This window comes from Gopherus evgoodei, unplaced genomic scaffold (assembly GCF_007399415.2).
Source record: "Gopherus evgoodei ecotype Sinaloan lineage unplaced genomic scaffold, rGopEvg1_v1.p scaffold_78_arrow_ctg1, whole genome shotgun sequence".
Classification (NCBI taxonomy): Eukaryota; Metazoa; Chordata; order Testudines; family Testudinidae; genus Gopherus; species Gopherus evgoodei.
In genome coordinates, this window is record NW_022060099.1 from 47164 (window position 1) to 64953 (window position 17790).

Here is a 17790-nt window from a genome sequence, read left to right on the forward strand (position 1 = left end):
CCCATGCCGGGCTGCATCCCCCCCAGCAAACTCCCCAATGCCTCCCCCATGCCGGGCTGCATCCCCCCCAGCGAGCCCAATGTCTGCCCCCATGCAGGGCTGCAACCCCCCAGCGAGCCCCCCAATGTCTGCCCCCATGCCGGGCTGCATCCCCCCCAGCGAGCCCCCCAATGTCTGCCCCCATGCCGGGCTGCATCCCCCCCAGCGAGTCCCGCAATGTCTGCCCCCATGCCAGACTGCACCCCCCCAGCAAGCCCCCGAATGTTTGCCCCCATGCCGGGCTGCATCCCCCCAGCAAGCCCCCCAATGTCTGCCCCCATGCCAGACTGCACCCCCCTAGCGAGCCCCCCAATGTCTGCCCCCATGCCGGGCTGCATCCCCCCCAGCGAGTCCCGCAATGTCTGCCCCCATGCCAGACTGCACCCCCCCAGCGAGCCCCCGAATGTTTGCCCCCATGCCGGGCTGCACCCCCCCCACGAGCCCCCCAATGTCTCCCCCATGCCGGGCTGCACCCCCCCAGCAAGCCCCCCAATGTTCCCCCCATTCCGGGCTGCACCTCCCAGCGAGCCCCCTAATGTCTCCCCCATGCCGGGCTGCAGCCCCCCAGCGAGCCCCCCAATGTCTCCCCCATGCCACCCCGCACCCCATAGCAAGCCCCCCAATGGCTGCCCCCATGCCGGGCTGCAGCCCCCCAGCGAGCCCAATGCTTCCCCCATGACAGGCTCCCCCCCCCAGGGAGCCCCCCAATGTCTCCCCCATGCCACCCTGCACCCCAAAGCGACCCCCCAATGTCTCCCCCCATGCCGGGCTGCACCCCCCCAGCGAGCCCCCCAATGTCTCCCCCCATGCCGGGCTGCACTCCCCCCAGCGAGCCCCCCAATGTCTCCCCCATGCCACCCTGCACCCCATAGCAACCCCCCAATGTCTCCCCCCATGCCGGGCTGCACTCCCCCCAGCGAGCCCCCCAATGTCACCCCGATGCCAGGCTGCACCCCCCCAGCGAGCCCCCCAATGTCTCCCCCCATGCCGGGCTGCACTCCCCCCAGCGAGCCCCCCAATGTCACCCCGATGCCAGGCTGCACCCCCCCAGCGAGCCCCCCAATGTCTCCCCCCATGCCGGGCTGCACTCCCCCCAGCGAGCCCCCCAATGTCACCCCGATGCCAGGCTGCACCCCCCAGCGAGCCCCCCAATGTCTCCCCCCATGCCGGGCTGCACTCCCCCCAGCGAGCCCCCCAATGTCTCCCCCATGCCACCCTGCACCCCACAGCAACCCCCCAATGTCTCCCCCCATGCCGGGCTGCACTCCCCCCAGCGAGCCCCCCAATGTCTCCCCCATGCCAGGCTGCACCCCCCCAGCGAGCCCCCCAATGTCTCCCCTCATGCCAGGCTGCACCCTCCCCCAGTGAGGCCCCCTCGTACTCCCTCCTCCAGCACAGCGCCCCCTAGCGAGCCCCCAGCTGTTACCTGCTGCTGCCGCTGGAACCGGGGCGGCAGAGACTTCTGGTACTTGGAGTAGCCCAGGGTCTGGGCTGGGGGCGGCTGGCGTGGCGGCACCACAGTCTCGCCCTTGGGCTCTGTCTTGGGCATGGCGGGGGCCGCAGGGGGGGCCGGCACCACCACTGGCTCCTCCAGGACCTCAGGCACCTCCTTGGGGGCAGGCACCACAGGGGGCTCGGCTGGGGGAGGGCAGGGGGGTCAGGCACTGGGCACAACACGGGAGCAGAGAGGCCTCACCTGGCAGCCACCGCTGAGGCGGGGCAGGTTACCCGGGGCCCCCAGGGCAGACGGTCCCTCTGGGGCGGGGCAGGTTACCTGGGCCCCCAAGACGTGGTGCCTCTGGCACAGGGCAGGGGGCAGGTTACCTGGGCCCCGGGGTGGGCTCCCAGGGCAGAGGTCAGGTTACCTGGGGCCCCCAGGGCAGACGGTCCCTCTGGGGCGGGGCAGGTTACCTGGGGCCCCCATGGCACAGGCCCTCTGGGGCAGGGAAGGGGGCTGGTTACCTGGGCCCCCAGGACAGAGGTCAGGCTACCCGGCGCCCCCAGGGCAGACAGCTGGTTACCCAGAGCCCCCAGGGCAGACGGTCCCTCTGGGGCGGGGCAGGTTACCCGGGGCCCCCAGGGCACAGCCCCCCTGGGGCGGGGCAGGGGGCTGGTTACCTGGGCCCCCAGGGCAGAGGTCAGGTTACCCGGGGCCCCCAGGGCACAGCCCCTCTGGGGCAGGGCAGGGGACTGGTTACCTGGGGCCCCCAGGGCAGATGGTCCCTCTGGGGCAGGGCAGGGGGCTGGTTACCAGGGCCCCCGGGGCAGAGGTCAGGTGACCCGGGGCCCCCGGGGGCATAGCCCCTCTGGGGCAGGGCAGGGGACTGGTTACCAGGGTCCCCGGGGCAGAGGTCAGGTTACCCGGGGCCCCCGGGGCATAGCCCCTCTGGGGCAGGGCAGGGGGCTGGTTACCAGGGTCCCCGGGGCAGAGGTCAAATTACCCGGGGCCCCCGGGGCACAGCCCCTCTGGGGCAGGGCAGGGGGCTGGTTACCAGGGTCCCCGGGGCAGAGGTCAGATTACCCGGGGCCCCCGGGGCACAGCCCCTCTGGGGCAGGGCAGGGGGCTGGTTACCAGGGTCCCCGGGGCAGAGGTCAGGTTACCCGGGGCCCCCAGGGCATAGCCCCTCTGGGGCAGGGCAGGGGGCTGGTTACCAGGGCCCCTGGGGCAGAGGTCAGGTTACCCGGGGCCCCCGGGGCATAGCCCCTCTGGGGCAGGGCAGGGGGCTGGTTACCAGGGCCCCTGGGGCAGAGGTCAGGTTACCCGGGGCCCCCGGGGCATAGCCCCTCTGGGGCAGGGCAGGGGGCTGGTTACCAGGGCCCCTGGGGCAGAGGTCAGGTTACCCGGGGCCCCCGGGGCATAGCCCCTCTGGGGCAGGGCAGGGGGCTGGTTACCTGGGCCCCCGGGGCAGAGGTCAGATTACCCGGGGCCCCCAGGACACAGCCCCTCTGGGGCAGGGCAGGGGGCTGGTTACCTGGGCCCCCGGGGCAGAGGTCAGGTTACCCGGGGCCCCCGGGGCACAGCCCCTCTGGGGCAGGGCAGAGGTCAGATTACCCGGGGCCCCCGGGGCAGAGGTCAGATTACCCGCAGCCCCCGGGGCATAGCCCCTCTGGGGCAGGGCAGAGGTCAGATTACCCGGGGCCCCCAGGGCACAGCCCATCTGGGGCAGGGCAGGGGGCTGGTTACCTGGGCCCCCGGGGCAGAGGTCAGGTGACCCGGGGTCCCCAAGATGCCTCCTACCTGGCCCGGCGTCGAAGCTGCCGCTGGTGCTGCTGCCGCTGCTGCGGGGTCTGCTGGCCGGGGCCGGGGCCGGCTCCTCCTGGTCTCTCTTCTCCTCCGGGGTGGCAGGGGCCGGGCTGGGGGGCGGCGGCGGGGGGGCGGGCGCTTCCTTGGGGGGCTCGGCTTTGAGGCGCTTGTCAGGGGCCCCGAACTTCTCGTCCAGGCGTTTGAGCTTCTCGGCGCAGGCGGCCCGGCGCTCCTCCTGCATGCGGCGCTCCTCCTCCGCCCGCCGCCGGCGCGCCCGCTCCACCGCCGCCGAGATCTCCGAGGAGGACTGCTTCCGCCGCTGGCGCCAGGCCTCGTCCTCGTCCTCCGGCGCCGGGGGGCGCGCCTGGGGGGGCAGGGGGTGGGCGCCTGAGCCCCGCCTCCAGCCCCCTCACTCCCCCCGACCTTTCCTCTATGCACCCCCCAAATCCCGCACCCCACTGCCCTCTGACCCTTCCCGGAACCCCCCAAAGCCAAGCCTCCAGCCCCCTCACTCCCCCCAGACCTTTCCTCTATGCACCCCCCAAATCCCACACCCCACTGCCCTCTGACCCTTCCCGGAACCCCCCAAAGCCAAGCCTCCAGCCCCCTCACTCCCCCCAGATCCCTGCCCCCCGCCCAGACCTTTCCTCTATGCACCCCCCAAATCCCGCACCCCACTGCCCTCTGACCCTTCCCGGAACCCCCCAAAGCCAAGCCTCCAGCCCCCTCACTCCCCCCAGACCTTTCCTCTATGCACCCCCCAAATCCCACACCCCACTGCCCTCTGACCCTTCCCGGAACCCCCCAAAGCCAAGCCTCCAGCCCCCTCACTCCCCCCAGATCCCTGCCCCCCGCCCAGACCTTTCCTCTATGCACCCCCCAAATCCCGCACCCCACTGCCCTCTGACCCTTCCCGGAACCCCCCAAAGCCAAGCCCCCAGCCCCCAACCTCCCCCCAGATCCCTGCCCCCCGCCCAGACCTTTCCTCTATGCACCCCCCAAATCCCGCACCCCACTGCCCTCTGACCCTTCCCGGAACCCCCCAAAGCCAAGCCTCCAGCTCCCTCACTCCCCCCAGATCCCTGCCCCCCGCCCGGACCTTTCCTCTATGCACCCCCCAAATCCCGCACCCCACTGCCCTCTGATCCTTCCCGGAACCCCCCAAAGCCAAGCCTCCAGCCCCCTCACTCCCCCCAGATCCCTGCCCCCCGCCCAGACCTTTCCTCTATGCACCCCCCAAATCAACGCTCCAGCCTCCCCAGGGCTCACACCCCACTGCCCTCTGACCCTTCCCGGAACCCCCCAAAGCCAAGCCTCCAGCCCCCTCACTCCCCCCAGATCCCTGTCCCCCGCCCAGACCTTTCCTCTATGCACCCCCCAAATCCCGCACCCCACTGCCCTCTGACCCTTCCCGGAACCCCCCAAAGCCAAGCCTCCAGCTCCCTCACTCCCCCCAGATCCCTGCCCCCCGCCCAGACCTTTCCTCTATGCACCCCATGAACGCTCCAGCCTCCCCAGGGCTCACGCCCCACTGCCCTCAGACCCTTCCCGGAACCCCCCAAAGCCAAGCCTCCAGCCCCCAACCTCCCCCCGACACTCACGGGGAAGTCGTTGGGCTGCCCCCAGTTGCCCCGGTTGGGGGGTGGGGGTGGCGGTGGCAGGGGGCGAGGTGCGGGGGCAGCAGACGCTTCCTTGGCCCCCTCGGCCCAGGCCGCCTTGACAGGGGGCAGTTCCTCCTTGGGGCTGCCGGTCTTCTTGCCCTCGGGGCCCGGCCCCTCGCTGTCCTGGCTGGGGGGGCAGAGGTCAGAGATCAGCACCAAACACAGCGAGCTGGGCCCATGGCTCTGATCGGGGTGCATGGGGCTGGGGCAAGCCCGTGGGTCTGAGCTGGGGGGGGGACTGGATGGGTCAGGGGAGGGGAACGGGTCAGCGGCTCTGAGCTGGGGGACTGGATGGGCCAGGGGAGGGGAACGGGTTGGCGGCTCTGAGCTGGGGGGGGACTGGATGGTCCAGGGGAGGGGAACGGGTCAGCGGATCTGAGCTGTGGGGGGGGGGACTGGATGGGTCAGGGGAGGGGAACGGGTCAGCGGATCTGAGCTGTGGGGGGGGGGACTGGATGGGTCAGGGGAGGGGAACGGGTCAGCGGCTCTGAGCTGGGGGGGGACTGGATGGTCCAGGGGAGGGGAACGGGTCAGCGGATCTGAGCTGTGGGGGGGGGGACTGGATGGGTCAGGGGAGGGGAACGGGTCAGCGGATCTGAGCTGTGGGGGGGGGGACTGGATGGGCCAGGGGAGGGGAACGGGTCAGCGGGTCTGAGCTGGGGGGGGACTGGATGGGCCAGGGGAGGGGAACGGGTCGGCGGCTCTGAGCTGGGGGAGGACTGGATGGGCCAGGGGAGGGGAACGGGTCAGCGGCTCTGAGCTGGGGGGGGGACTGGATGGGCCAGGGGAGGGGAACGGGTCAGCGGCTCTGAGCTGGGGGGGGGACTGGATGGGCCAGGGGAGGGGAACGGGTCAGCGGGTCTGAGCTGGGGGGGGGGACTGGATGGTCCAGGGGAGGGGAACGGGTCAGCGGCTCTGAGCTGGGGGAGGACTGGATGGTCCAGGGGAGGGGAACGGGTCAGCGGCTCTGAGCTGGGGGGGGGACTGGATGGGCCCGGGGAGGGGAACGGGTCAGCGGGTCTGAGCTGGGGGGGGGACTGGATGGGCCAGGGGAGGGGAACGGGTCAGCGGGTCTGAGCTGGGGGGGGGACTGGATGGGCCAGGGGAGGGGAACGGGTCAGCGGGTCTGAGCTGGGGGGGGGACTGGATGGGCCAGGGGAGGGGAACGGGTCAGCGGCTCTGAGCTGGGGGGGTGGGGACTGGATGGGTCAGGGGAGGGGAACGGGTCAGCGGCTCTGAGCTGGGGGGGGACTGGATGGGCCAGGGGAGGGGAACGGGTCAGCGGCTCTGAGCTGGGGGACTGGATGGGCCAGGGGAGGGGAACGGGTCAGCAGCTCTGAGCTGGGGGGGGGGACTGGATGGTCCAGGGGAGGGGAACGGGTCGGCGGCTCTGAGCTGGGGGGGGACTGGATGGGCCAGGGGAGGGGAACGGGTCGGCGGCTCTGAGCTGGGGGGGGACTGGATGGGCCAGGGGAGGGGAACGGGTCAGCGGGTCTGAGCTGGGGGGGACTGGATGGGCCAGGGGAGGGGAACGGGTCAGCGGGTCTGAGCTGGGGGGGACTGGATGGGCCAGGGGAGGGGAACGGGTCAGCGGCTCTGAGCTGGGGGGGGGACTGGATGGGCCAGGGGAGGGGAACGGGTCAGCGGGTCTGAGCTGGGGGGGGGGGGACTGGATGGGCCAGGGGAGGGGAACGGGTCAGCGGGTCTGAGCTGGGGGGGGGGGGGGGACTGGATGGGTCAGGGGAGGGGAACGGGTCAGCGGCTCTGAGCTGGGGGGGGGACTGGATGGGCCAGGGGAGGGGAACGGGTCAGCGGCTCTGAGCTGGGGGGGGACTGGATGGGCCAGGGGAGGGGAACGGGTCAGCGGCTCTGAGCTGGGGGACTGGATGGGCCAGGGGAGGGGAACGGGTCAGCAGCTCTGAGCTGGAGGGGGGGGACTGGATGGTCCAGGGGAGGGGAACGGGTCGGCGGCTCTGAGCTGGGGGGGGACTGGATGGGCCAGGGGAGGGGAACGGGTCGGCGGCTCTGAGCTGGGGGACTGGATGGGTCAGGGGAGGGGAACGGGTCAGCGGGTCTGAGCTGGGAGGGGGACTGGATGGGCCAGGGGAGGGGAACGGGTCAGTGGGTCTGAGCTGGGGGGGGACTGGATGGGCCAGGGGAGGGGAACGGGTCAGCGGCTCTGAGCTGGGGGGGGGGGGTGGGGACTGGATGGGCCAGGGGAGGGGAACGGGTCAGCGGATCTGAGCTGGGGGGGGACTGGATGGGCCAGGGGAGGGGAACGGGTCAGCGGCTCTGAGCTGGGGGGGGACTGGATGGGCCAGGGGAGGGGAACGGGTCAGCGGGTCTGAGCTGGGGGGGGGGACTGGATGGGCCAGGGGAGGGGAACGGGTCAGCGGACCTGAGCTGGGGGGGGGGGACTGGATGGGCCAGGGGAGGGGAACGGGTCAGCGGACCTGAGCTGGGGGGGGACTGGATGGGCCAGGGGAGGGGAACGGGTCAGCGGACCTGAGCTGGGGGGGGGACTGGATGGGCCAAGGGAGGGGAACGGGTCAGCGGGTCTGAGCTGGGGGGGGACTGGATGGTCCAGGGGAGGGGAACGGGTCAGCGGCTCTGAGCTGGGGGGGGGACTGGATGGGCCAGGGGAGGGGAACGGGTCGGCGGCTCTGAGCTGGGGGGGGGACTGGATGGGCCAGGGGAGGGGAACGGGTCGGCGGCTCTGAGCTGGGGGGGGGACTGGATGGGCCAGGGGAGGGGAACGGGTCAGCGGGTCTGAGCTGGGGGGGGACTGGATGGGCCAGGGGAGGGGAACGGGTCAGCGGCTCTGAGCTGGGGGGTGGGGACTGGATGGGTCAGGGGAGGGGAACGGGTCAGCGGCTCTGAGCTGGGGGGGGACTGGATGGGCCAGGGGAGGGGAACGGGTCAGCGGCTCTGAGCTGGGGGACTGGATGGGCCAGGGGAGGGGAACGGGTCGGCGGCTCTGAGCTGGGGGGGGACTGGATGGGCCAGGGGAGGGGAACGGGTCAGCGGGTCTGAGCTGGGGGGGACTGGATGGGCCAGGGGAGGGGAACGGGTCAGCGGGTCTGAGCTGGGGGGGACTGGATGGGCCAGGGGAGGGGAACGGGTCAGCGGCTCTGAGCTGGGGGGGGGACTGGATGGGCCAGGGGAGGGGAACGGGTCAGCGGGTCTGAGCTGGGGGGGGGGGACTGGATGGGCCAGGGGAGGGGAACGGGTCAGCGGGTCTGAGCTGGGGGGGGGGGGGACTGGATGGGTCAGGGGAGGGGAACGGGTCAGCGGCTCTGAGCTGGGGGGGGACTGGATGGGCCAGGGGAGGGGAACGGGTCAGCGGCTCTGAGCTGGGGGACTGGATGGGCCAGGGGAGGGGAACGGGTCAGCAGCTCTGAGCTGGAGGGGGGGGACTGGATGGTCCAGGGGAGGGGAACGGGTCGGCGGCTCTGAGCTGGGGGGGGACTGGATGGGCCATGGGAGGGGAACGGGTCGGCGGCTCTGAGCTGGGGGACTGGATGGGTCAGGGGAGGGGAACGGGTCAGCGGGTCTGAGCTGGGAGGGGGACTGGATGGGCCAGGGGAGGGGAACGGGTCAGTGGGTCTGAGCTGGGGGGGGACTGGATGGGCCAGGGGAGGGGAACGGGTCAGCGGCTCTGAGCTGGGGGGGGGGGTGGGGACTGGATGGGCCAGGGGAGGGGAACGGGTCAGCGGATCTGAGCTGGGGGGGGACTGGATGGGCCAGGGGAGGGGAACGGGTCAGCGGCTCTGAGCTGGGGGGGGACTGGATGGGCCAGGGGAGGGGAACGGGTCAGCGGCTCTGAGCTGGGGGGGGGGACTGGATGGGCCAGGGGAGGGGAACGGGTCAGCGGGTCTGAGCTGGGGGGGGACTGGATGGGCCAGGGGAGGGGAACGGGTCAGCGGCTCTGAGCTGGGGGGGGGGGGACTGGATGGGTCAGGGGAGGGGAACGGGTCAGCGGCTCTGAGCTGGGGGGGGACTGGATGGGCCAGGGGAGGGGAACGGGTCAGCGGCTCTGAGCTGGGGGACTGGATGGGCCAGGGGAGGGGAACGGGTCAGCAGCTCTGAGCTGGGGGGGGGGGACTGGATGGTCCAGGGGAGGGGAACGGGTCAGCGGCTCTGAGCTGGGGGGGGACTGGATGGGCCAGGGGAGGGGAACGGGTCGGCGGCTCTGAGCTGGGGGGGGACTGGATGGGCCAGGGGAGGGGAACGGGTCGGCGGCTCTGAGCTGGGGGGGGACTGGATGGGCCAGGGGAGGGGAACGGGTCAGCGGGTCTGAGCTGGGGGGGACTGGATGGGCCAGGGGAGGGGACCGGGTCAGCGGCTCTGAGCTGGGGGGGACTGGATGGGCCAGGGGAGGGGAACGGGTCAGCGGCTCTGAGCTGGGGGGGGGACTGGATGGGCCAGGGGAGGGGAACGGGTCAGCGGGTCTGAGCTGGGGGGGGGGGACTGGATGGGCCAGGGGAGGGGAACGGGTCAGCGGGTCTGAGCTGGGGGGGGGGGGGACTGGATGGGTCAGGGGAGGGGAACGGGTCAGCGGCTCTGAGCTGGGGGGGGACTGGATGGGCCAGGGGAGGGGAACGGGTCAGCGGCTCTGAGCTGGGGGACTGGATGGGCCAGGGGAGGGGAACGGGTCAGCAGCTCTGAGCTGGAGGGGGGGGACTGGATGGTCCAGGGGAGGGGAACGGGTCGGCGGCTCTGAGCTGGGGGGGGACTGGATGGGCCAGGGGAGGGGAACGGGTCGGCGGCTCTGAGCTGGGGGACTGGATGGGTCAGGGGAGGGGAACGGGTCAGCGGGTCTGAGCTGGGAGGGGGACTGGATGGGCCAGGGGAGGGGAACGGGTCAGTGGGTCTGAGCTGGGGGGGGACTGGATGGGCCAGGGGAGGGGAACGGGTCAGCGGCTCTGAGCTGGGGGGGGGGGTGGGGACTGGATGGGCCAGGGGAGGGGAACGGGTCAGCGGATCTGAGCTGGGGGGGGACTGGATGGGCCAGGGGAGGGGAACGGGTCAGCGGCTCTGAGCTGGGGGGGGACTGGATGGGCCAGGGGAGGGGAACGGGTCAGCGGCTCTGAGCTGGGGGGGGGGGACTGGATGGGCCAGGGGAGGGGAACGGGTCAGCGGACCTGAGCTGGGGGGGGGGGGACTGGATGGGCCAGGGGAGGGGAACGGGTCAGCGGACCTGAGCTGGGGGGGGACTGGATGGGCCAGGGGAGGGGAACGGGTCAGCGGACCTGAGCTGGGGGGGGGACTGGATGGGCCAAGGGAGGGGAACGGGTCAGCGGGTCTGAGCTGGGAGGGGGACTGGATGGGCCAGGGGAGGGGAACGGGTCAGCGGGTCTGAGCTGGGGGGGGACTGGATGGTCCAGGGGAGGGGAACGGGTCAGCGGCTCTGAGCTGGGGGGGGGCTGGATGGGCCAGGGGAGGGGAACGGGTCGGCGGGTCTGAGCTGGGAGGGGGGGGGACTGGATGGGCCAGGGGAGGGGAACGGGTCAGCGGCTCTGAGCTGGGGGGGGGGACTGGATGGGCCAGGGGAGGGGAACGGGTCGGCGGCTCTGAGCTGGGGGACTGGATGGGTCAGGGGAGGGGAACGGGTCGGCGGCTCTGAGCTGGGTGGGGGGACTGGATGGGCCAGGGGAGGGGAACGGGTCAGCGGCTCTGAGCTGGGGGACTGGATGGGCCAGGGGGTTCATCCGGGGTTGTGGGGCTGGGCAAGCTGGTGGGTCTGATACAGGGGACGGAGTTGGAGGGGCAGGGATGTGGGGCAGGGCCCCGGATGGGGCGAAGGATGGGCCGGCGTCCTGAGGTCCCTCTTACTGTTTCTCGGCCCCTTCCTCGTCAGACTCTTTGCCGTCCTCTTCATCGCTGAATTTCAGCTTCTCGGTGTAATCCACCTCCTCGTGGGCGCCTGGCCGGACAGAGAGAGCCGGCGTCAGAGCCTGCCCCACAGCTGGAGGCGGGAGAGCCCCCAGGGCTGCCTGTCGAGGCTGGGGGGCCCCAAGGTGGAAGGGAGCTCCCCCCTCCCCACTCCCGGATCCCCAGTGGGGAGCGCTACCTGCCCAGCCTTCATCGTTCTCCTGGTCGAGCTCGTCGAACTCCTTCAGGTCGTCCTGCCGGAGCACGGGCGGGCGGCTCACCGGCTCTGCCGCCCGCTGGGGGGGCTGCGAGGGGCGGGGCCCAGCCAGCCGCGGGAACCTGGGGGGAGGGAGAACCATGGAGGGGCTTGGGACAGAACCCAGGAGTCCGGGCTCCCAGCCCCTCTGCCCTGCTCTAACCCACCAGCCCCCACTGCGTCCTCCCGAGCCATGCCGAGAACCCAGGAGTCCTGGCAACTGGCTGCAACCACTAGACCCCACTCACCCCCCGAACTGGAAAGAGAACCCAGGCGTCCTGACAGCCCCCACCCCCCCCAAACTCACCTCTGTGCGTCCGGGGTGGGGTAGCGGTAAGCTCCCTGCGGCCCATACGGAGGAGGGAACGGGAGGTATGGGGGGTACATCTGTGGAGAGACGGGCTGTTAGGGGGCCCCCCAAAGCTGAGGGGGACGAGTTCAGCCCCCGCCCATCCCGCATAACCCTTGATCTGCTAAGCCACCTTCAGTCACGGAGACGGATCACTCCCTGCGGAGGTGTCTGCCCCGCACCTCTTCCCTCCCCACGGAGCAAATCACCCCCTCCGCTCTCCCCTCGCCCTCTGCCCCTCCCCTCCCCATAGAGCAAACCCCACCCTGGCCCCTGGGACACTCACGAACGGTGGCATCATGCCCCGGTAGGGAGGGAAGTGGGGCGGGGCGGAGGGCTGCATGCCCACCCCGGCCCGCCCGTCGGGGGCTCCGGGGTGCTGCTCGGGCACCTCCCCGTCAGTGCCCCGCCCGCCTCCATCCCGCCAGCTCGTCGCATCTGTAAAGGAAAGGGGGAAGCGGTAAGGCAACGCGCAGCTGTGGGGTCAGCTATCCAGGGACATCCAGCCCCTCCAGGGTGGGGCGCGGGGACTGGTTCTCCGGGGACCCCTGGCCCAGCACAGAGATGCAGCCCCTCTGCGGTGGGGCGCGGGGGCTGGTTCTCCAGGGATCCCCGGTCCAGCACAGAGATGCAGCCCCTCCGGGATGGGGTGCGGGGGCTGGTTCTCCGGGGAACCCCGGTCCAGCACAGAGATGCAGCCCCTCTGGGGTGGGGCACAGAAACAGGGAAGCAGCTGAACAGAACAAGACCGTGGCCCGCAGAGAAGGGGTCTGCCCAGTCTGGTCGCCCTGGGTGCGGGGCGGGGGGACACACCCTGGGGCAGGCAGAGGCCTGCCAAGATTTGGCTGACATAGCTGGGTTTAAGGTTGACTTAGGGGGCCCAGCACTTTGGGGTCTTTGATGACACAGAACGTCCCGGGGCCCCCCTGCCTGGGCGGGGCTCACTCTGGGGGCGGAGGTTTGGTCCGGGCCCATACGACGCATCGGCAGTGTCCTTTTCTTTGCCAGCTTTGTCCTGGTCTCCAGCCGCCTGCAGGGTCGGAAATTCCTCGCGAGAGAATCGCGACAGTAGGTTTGATCCCTTTCCACCTGCGGAGAGAGGGAGCTGTCTAGCCCACCTCTATGACCCTGGAGGACCATGGAACAGGAAGAACTGTCCCCTCTATGACCCCGGAGGACCAATTATCGTCCAGCTCTATGACTCTTCAGGACCAAAGGGGTGAGAACGCTGCTTCTGTGAGCCGGTGAACCCATCATCCTCCGCCTCTCTGCAGCTAGAAGCAAGAGGCTGTGACGTGCCAACTCGCCAACCCTTGAGGGCCAATGTGTGCATTTCTATGACCCTGGAGGACCAAGGACCAGAGGAATTTCCACCTCTATGATCCTGGAGGACCAAGCCAGGGAAATGTCTGGCAGAATGAGCCTGGGGCCCTCCTAGCCTGTCTCTGAGCGGTCAGGGCCAGCTGCTCCAGAATACCGTGCCAAACACCAGCCCGTGGGTGGTGCCCAATGGGGGTGGGCATGTCCTTCCTGATCACTGGCTCAGGACCTGGACAGTTGGTGGTTGGGGTTCGAGCCCTCACGTCTCATCCCCTCTAACTGAGCCTGAGAGCTCCCATCAGCCACTGAAGTGTCTGAGCCTGCTAGGCTCTTTGACTCCATGACTTCAAGTGGCAGAGAGTTCCACAGGTTAACATTAGAGCATTCCCCCTAAGAAGCCCCAGCTCCCTGCAGCTTAGTGCCCCTGAGCTCCACTCTGGGGGATCAGTAAACGGACTCACCATCTCCTTGCGCTCCATGGGTAACGCTGGCCTGTGCCCAAGACTTTACCCCGCTTGCTACTGTAGGGGGATTCTGACAGAACAAAGGAGGAGGAGGGGTTAGGTTGACTCTGGGGACTGCAGCCCTCTCACCAGCCTCTCAAAATCCACCCCCCAGCCCCACATTCCCAGCTGCCCATTGAACAGCTCCCACTGGCTGATTCACTCTCAGATCCTGCCGCCAAGGCTGGGAAGCTCCTTCGGCAGACAGAGGTTACAGGCGGCAGCACCAACCTCCACCAGCGGCGGCCCTGTGGCCCTAGGAAATGCCAGCAGGGTCTGTGTGTCAGTGACATGGACGCAGGCTGGTTGCAAGAGAGAGAAATCCTGAGTTCTCTCCCTGGCTCTGGGAGGGGAGTGCGGTCTAGTGGTTAGAGCAGGGGGGCCGGGAGCCAGGACTCCTGAGTTCTCTCCCTGGCTTTGGGAGGGGAGTGCGGTCTAGTGGTTAGAGCAGGGGGGTGCTGGGAGCCAGGACTCTCCTTGTTCTCCATCCTGGACAATGTTCTCGGAGTTCCCCTAAAGGCATCCCCAGGATCCTGATCTCTGTCAAGGGACACACCCCTCCCCGTCCAAGCGTCTTCACCTCGGGTGCTGTTGGGGGTCGTTTCGGTGGGTTTGAGGCAGATGTCTGCGAAGCCGGCGGCGACGGCGATTCCGGCGGCTGAGCTGTCGAGGCATCGGTACTGAGACGGGGGAATGAGCGAGGCAGAGAGAGAGAGAGACTTCAGACCTGGGGCCTGATGGGAGCCAGCGCCCCCTAGAGGGGAAAGGCCCTGTCCCCCGGGCCAGGCCCACCCCACTCCGAGGGGGGACGGCTCCTCACCTCTTTGGGTCTGACTGTTCCTGCTTGCTTGCCCATCCTGTCCCGTCTTTCGGTACTAGTGAGACATTGGGGTCATTGCCTTTGTTCTCCGCTTTTAAGCTTGGCAGGTTCGCAGGGGGTGGCATACGCCGGGCAATGGCAACTTTCCCGAGACTTTGCAAGCCATGGCGAGGGGCTACTGGGGGGGGGGAAAGGAGGGAGGGGGGAAAGGGGGGGCTTAGGGCCTGTTCTGAGCCCCAGCCCACCTCTCTGCGCAGCAGCGCCTCCCTCCCGGACCCCGGCGCCCGCCTCCCCCCGCCGCCGCGCCCCCCCTGGACCCCAGCGCCCGCCTCCCCGAACCACGGCGCCCCCCCTCCCGGACCCCAGCGCCTGCCTCCCCCCGCCCCTCCTCTAGGACCCCGGCTCCCGCCTCCCCGCGGCGCCCTCCCTCCCGGACCCCGGCGCCCACCTCCCCCCGCCGCGGCGCCCCCCCCCCGGACCCCAGCGCCCGCCTCCCCGAACCGCGGCGCCCCCCCTCCCGGACCCCAGCGCCCGCCTCCCCGAACCGCGGCGCCCCCCCCGGACCCCAGCGCCCGCCTCCCCGAACCGTGGCGCCCCCCCCCTCCCGGACCCCAGCGCCTGCCTCCCCCCGCCCCCCCCTAGGACCCCGGCTCCCGCCTCCCCGCGGCGCCCCCCCTCCCGGACCCCAGCGCCCGCCTCCCCGAACCGCGGCGCCCCCCCTCCCGGACCCCAGCGCCCGCCTCCCCGAGCCGCGGTGCCCCCTCGTGCCTGTACCTGTGGGTTTCTGAATCTCTAAGGACTTGCCCTTGTACGTATCAAACAGGTTGAGCGACGAATACTTTTTTCCATCCTTCCCCTTTGCTGTTTGCCCCAAACGATCTGACATCGCGCTGGAAGGTCATTGAGTACGTTGGTTCCTCCTGGCTCCTCGCGAAACGTGCCTCTGTCTGCAGGAAGGGCAGAGGTGAGAACCCAGGAGTCCTGGCTCCCAGCCCCAGCCCCAGCCCCTCTAACCCGAGTGTTTCACAGGGAATTGGTTTGAAGCTCTGTGTTTATGTTAGGTCCCACACAAACCACCTCACCCACTTCCTACGAGATTCCATTTTAAAAAAAGAAAACGACGGAGAGAGCGGACGACTAAGTGACCCCTGGGTTTTTACGAGAGCGGCTGAGTCCTGCACAGTTTTTATTTTAAATCCAGGAACGTGAGGGTTTGTTGTAAGAATACATCAGCCAATCCAGCATCTCTGGGAAAGGCTTTGCTGGAATTTCATCAGTGACAGGGGCTGGTTTGCTTTGGATTTCAAACTTTCCCCTTGCAACATAAACAACACGGGGGTGAAGGAGATCTGGCTCCGAACGTGGCCCGTACTCCTCAAGGCCGCACAACAGGAACCAGGAATGAGGGGGATTTCTGGAGTCCCAAACAAGCCAGAGAAGATGAAACTGATGGGGCCATTTGCATAATGTGGCCCTGAGGCAGCTGGTGTTTCCCTTCCGGGTCAGACCCGGGGCAGGGAAGGGAAGCGTTTCTAACCCCTGGGGTTAGTTCCACTCCATCCTCAGTGCCTGCGCCTGTCCCTTTAAAGGCAGGACGTCCTTGACTCACCCTCTGAGCCTGAGCTCACCACAGCTGAGAGCCTGGGATCGCAGGGTCTTCCTGACAGCTGTGGTGCAGCTCAGCACTAGGGTCTAGGGTCGTGTGAGGAAACAGGATGGGGCTGCCTTGGATTTCGGGAGCGGCAGCTCAACCCAGGTGCCTGGCAATGGGAAAATCCAGCCTGGAGTCAGCCATATGAAACCTCAGCCCCCCAGCTCTAAGCCACCAGCCCACACTCCCCTCCCAGAGCCGGGGAGAGAACCCAGGAGTCCTGGCTCCCAGCTCCCACTGCTCTGACCCACCAGCCCCCACTCCCCTCCCAGAGCCGGGGAGAGAACCCAGGAGTCCTGGCTCCCAGTCCCCCAGCTCTAAGCCACCAGCCCCCACTCCCCTCCCAGAGCCGGGGAGAGAACCCAGGAGTCCTGGCTCCCAGTCCCCCAGCTCTAAGCCACCAGCCCCCACTCCCCTCCCAGCGCCGGGGAGAGAACCCAGGAGTCCTGGCACCCAGCCCCCCTGCTCTGACCCACCAACCCCCAATCCTCTCCCAGAGCCAGGGAGAGAACCCAGGAGTCCTGGCTCCCAGCCCCCCTGCTGTAAAGCAGGACCGCTCTCTCACCGAGGGGTCTGCAGCACTGTCCAACTGAAAGCTAAATCTGTGCGCTCACTCTCTGAAATCACCGCACCCGACTTCCCCATACTTCCTGGCTGAGCCAACACCCCCAGCCGGGAGCTGGAAGACAGAGCCGGGCAGAAAGCTGTAGCTGGGAGGAAATCTCCAGAGCCCAGCCAGGCTGCAAGCGCTCCCTTGGGAGGGCCTGGGAAAGGGGGCCGGTGGGAAAAGAACCAGGGATGTTCTCCCCTCCTCCCCCAGTGCAGACTGATTTAGGGGGAGGTTTGGTGAGGACAGAATCCATGGTGCAGAGAAAGCGGATTTGGAAATCACCGGCCACGGGGTGCCTATTTTCAGGGAAAGAATAATGGAACGGCCGACAGAATTACACACCTTGCCGTTTGTGATTTCCAACCTGCCAGGGGAACAGGTGAGATCCCCTAGCTTGGGTGCCAGGAAATCTCAGACCAGATGATCTAATGGTTCCTTAAAACCCATGACTCCAATGCCCCAAACCCACAGATGATAATTTTACAGCCACACCCCAAGGAGGTCCTCCTGATATTGATGGATGGCTGAGCTCATTTTCACAGATCAAGGCCAGAAAAGCTAACTCTCATCCTCTAGTCTGCCCGCTGTACAACAGGCCACTCTCCGCCCTGAATTAATTCCTGGTTGGATTTGCAGAAGGTGGGGAAGCAAGGAGGAGGACAGGAACGTGTGACAGAAAGTAAAAGCAGAAACACAATCCACCTTGAGACCCATCTGTAAAACAGCCTAGGAATAAGGAGGGGGTAAATAAATCCCTACAAAGAACAATTGTCCAATCTGCACAGAGTAAGTAACAAATTATATCGCTAGCAAAAAACATCCTGCCAACACAGAGGTGTATCCAAAGCACCTAGAATTATCGCTAACAAAATTACTATTAACAACGGAAGGGCACAAACAAATCCACACGAAAACCAGGCAACCCTCTTACAATCTACCCAGAATCTTCAACTGCTAGTAAACGAGGAGGGATGGAAGGAATCAAGGAAAAAATCTGGTCAAGAACAGGAGGGGGAAAAAATCCAGAATCTTAATAAATACAAGGATTGTGAACCAGTGCAGCCAAGTGTAAATAGCCCACACAGCGCAAAGACACTGGTATGAGCCTCTGTGTTACTAATGGCTACCAGCGTTAGTGAATTTCTCCGGTGGGTTATGTACGGTGCTCTGCACTCGTAAACACCATCCTGCATTTTCTTTCCAGAAAGGCAGCTGTGTAGCCTAGCACATAACGTGCTGGACGGGGACTCAGGACACCTGCCTTGAACTAGCTCCATCCCGGCCTCTTGAGTGACCTCAGGGGAAGTCACTTGCCCCATGATTCAGTTTCCCCATCTGTAAAGTCAGGAGAAGGATACTGACCGTTCTTAGTAAATCACTTTGAGAGCTACCCATTGAAAGCGCTAGGTAAAAGCTAAGGGTCGTTATCATAGAATCCTAGAAAATCAAGGTTGGAAGGGACC

At 67.8% G+C, this 17790-nt stretch overlaps 1 protein-coding gene across 1 annotated transcript in view; it reads right to left on the reverse strand.

Annotated features, from left to right (window-relative positions):
* Positions 1 to 17790, reverse strand: part of PRRC2A (proline rich coiled-coil 2A) — a 44109-nt gene that overhangs the window by 20403 nt on the left and 5916 nt on the right. Inside the window, 12 exon segments of the mRNA XM_030547969.1 lie at positions 1466 to 1677; positions 3278 to 3647; positions 4885 to 5071; positions 10780 to 10870; positions 11018 to 11157; positions 11382 to 11461; positions 11710 to 11861; positions 12369 to 12512; positions 13205 to 13277; positions 13827 to 13926; positions 14067 to 14244; positions 14841 to 15013. Of these exon segments, the coding sequence (XP_030403829.1) occupies positions 1466 to 1677; positions 3278 to 3647; positions 4885 to 5071; positions 10780 to 10870; positions 11018 to 11157; positions 11382 to 11461; positions 11710 to 11861; positions 12369 to 12512; positions 13205 to 13277; positions 13827 to 13926; positions 14067 to 14244; positions 14841 to 14952 (1839 nt within the window). The 5' untranslated portion in view covers positions 14953 to 15013.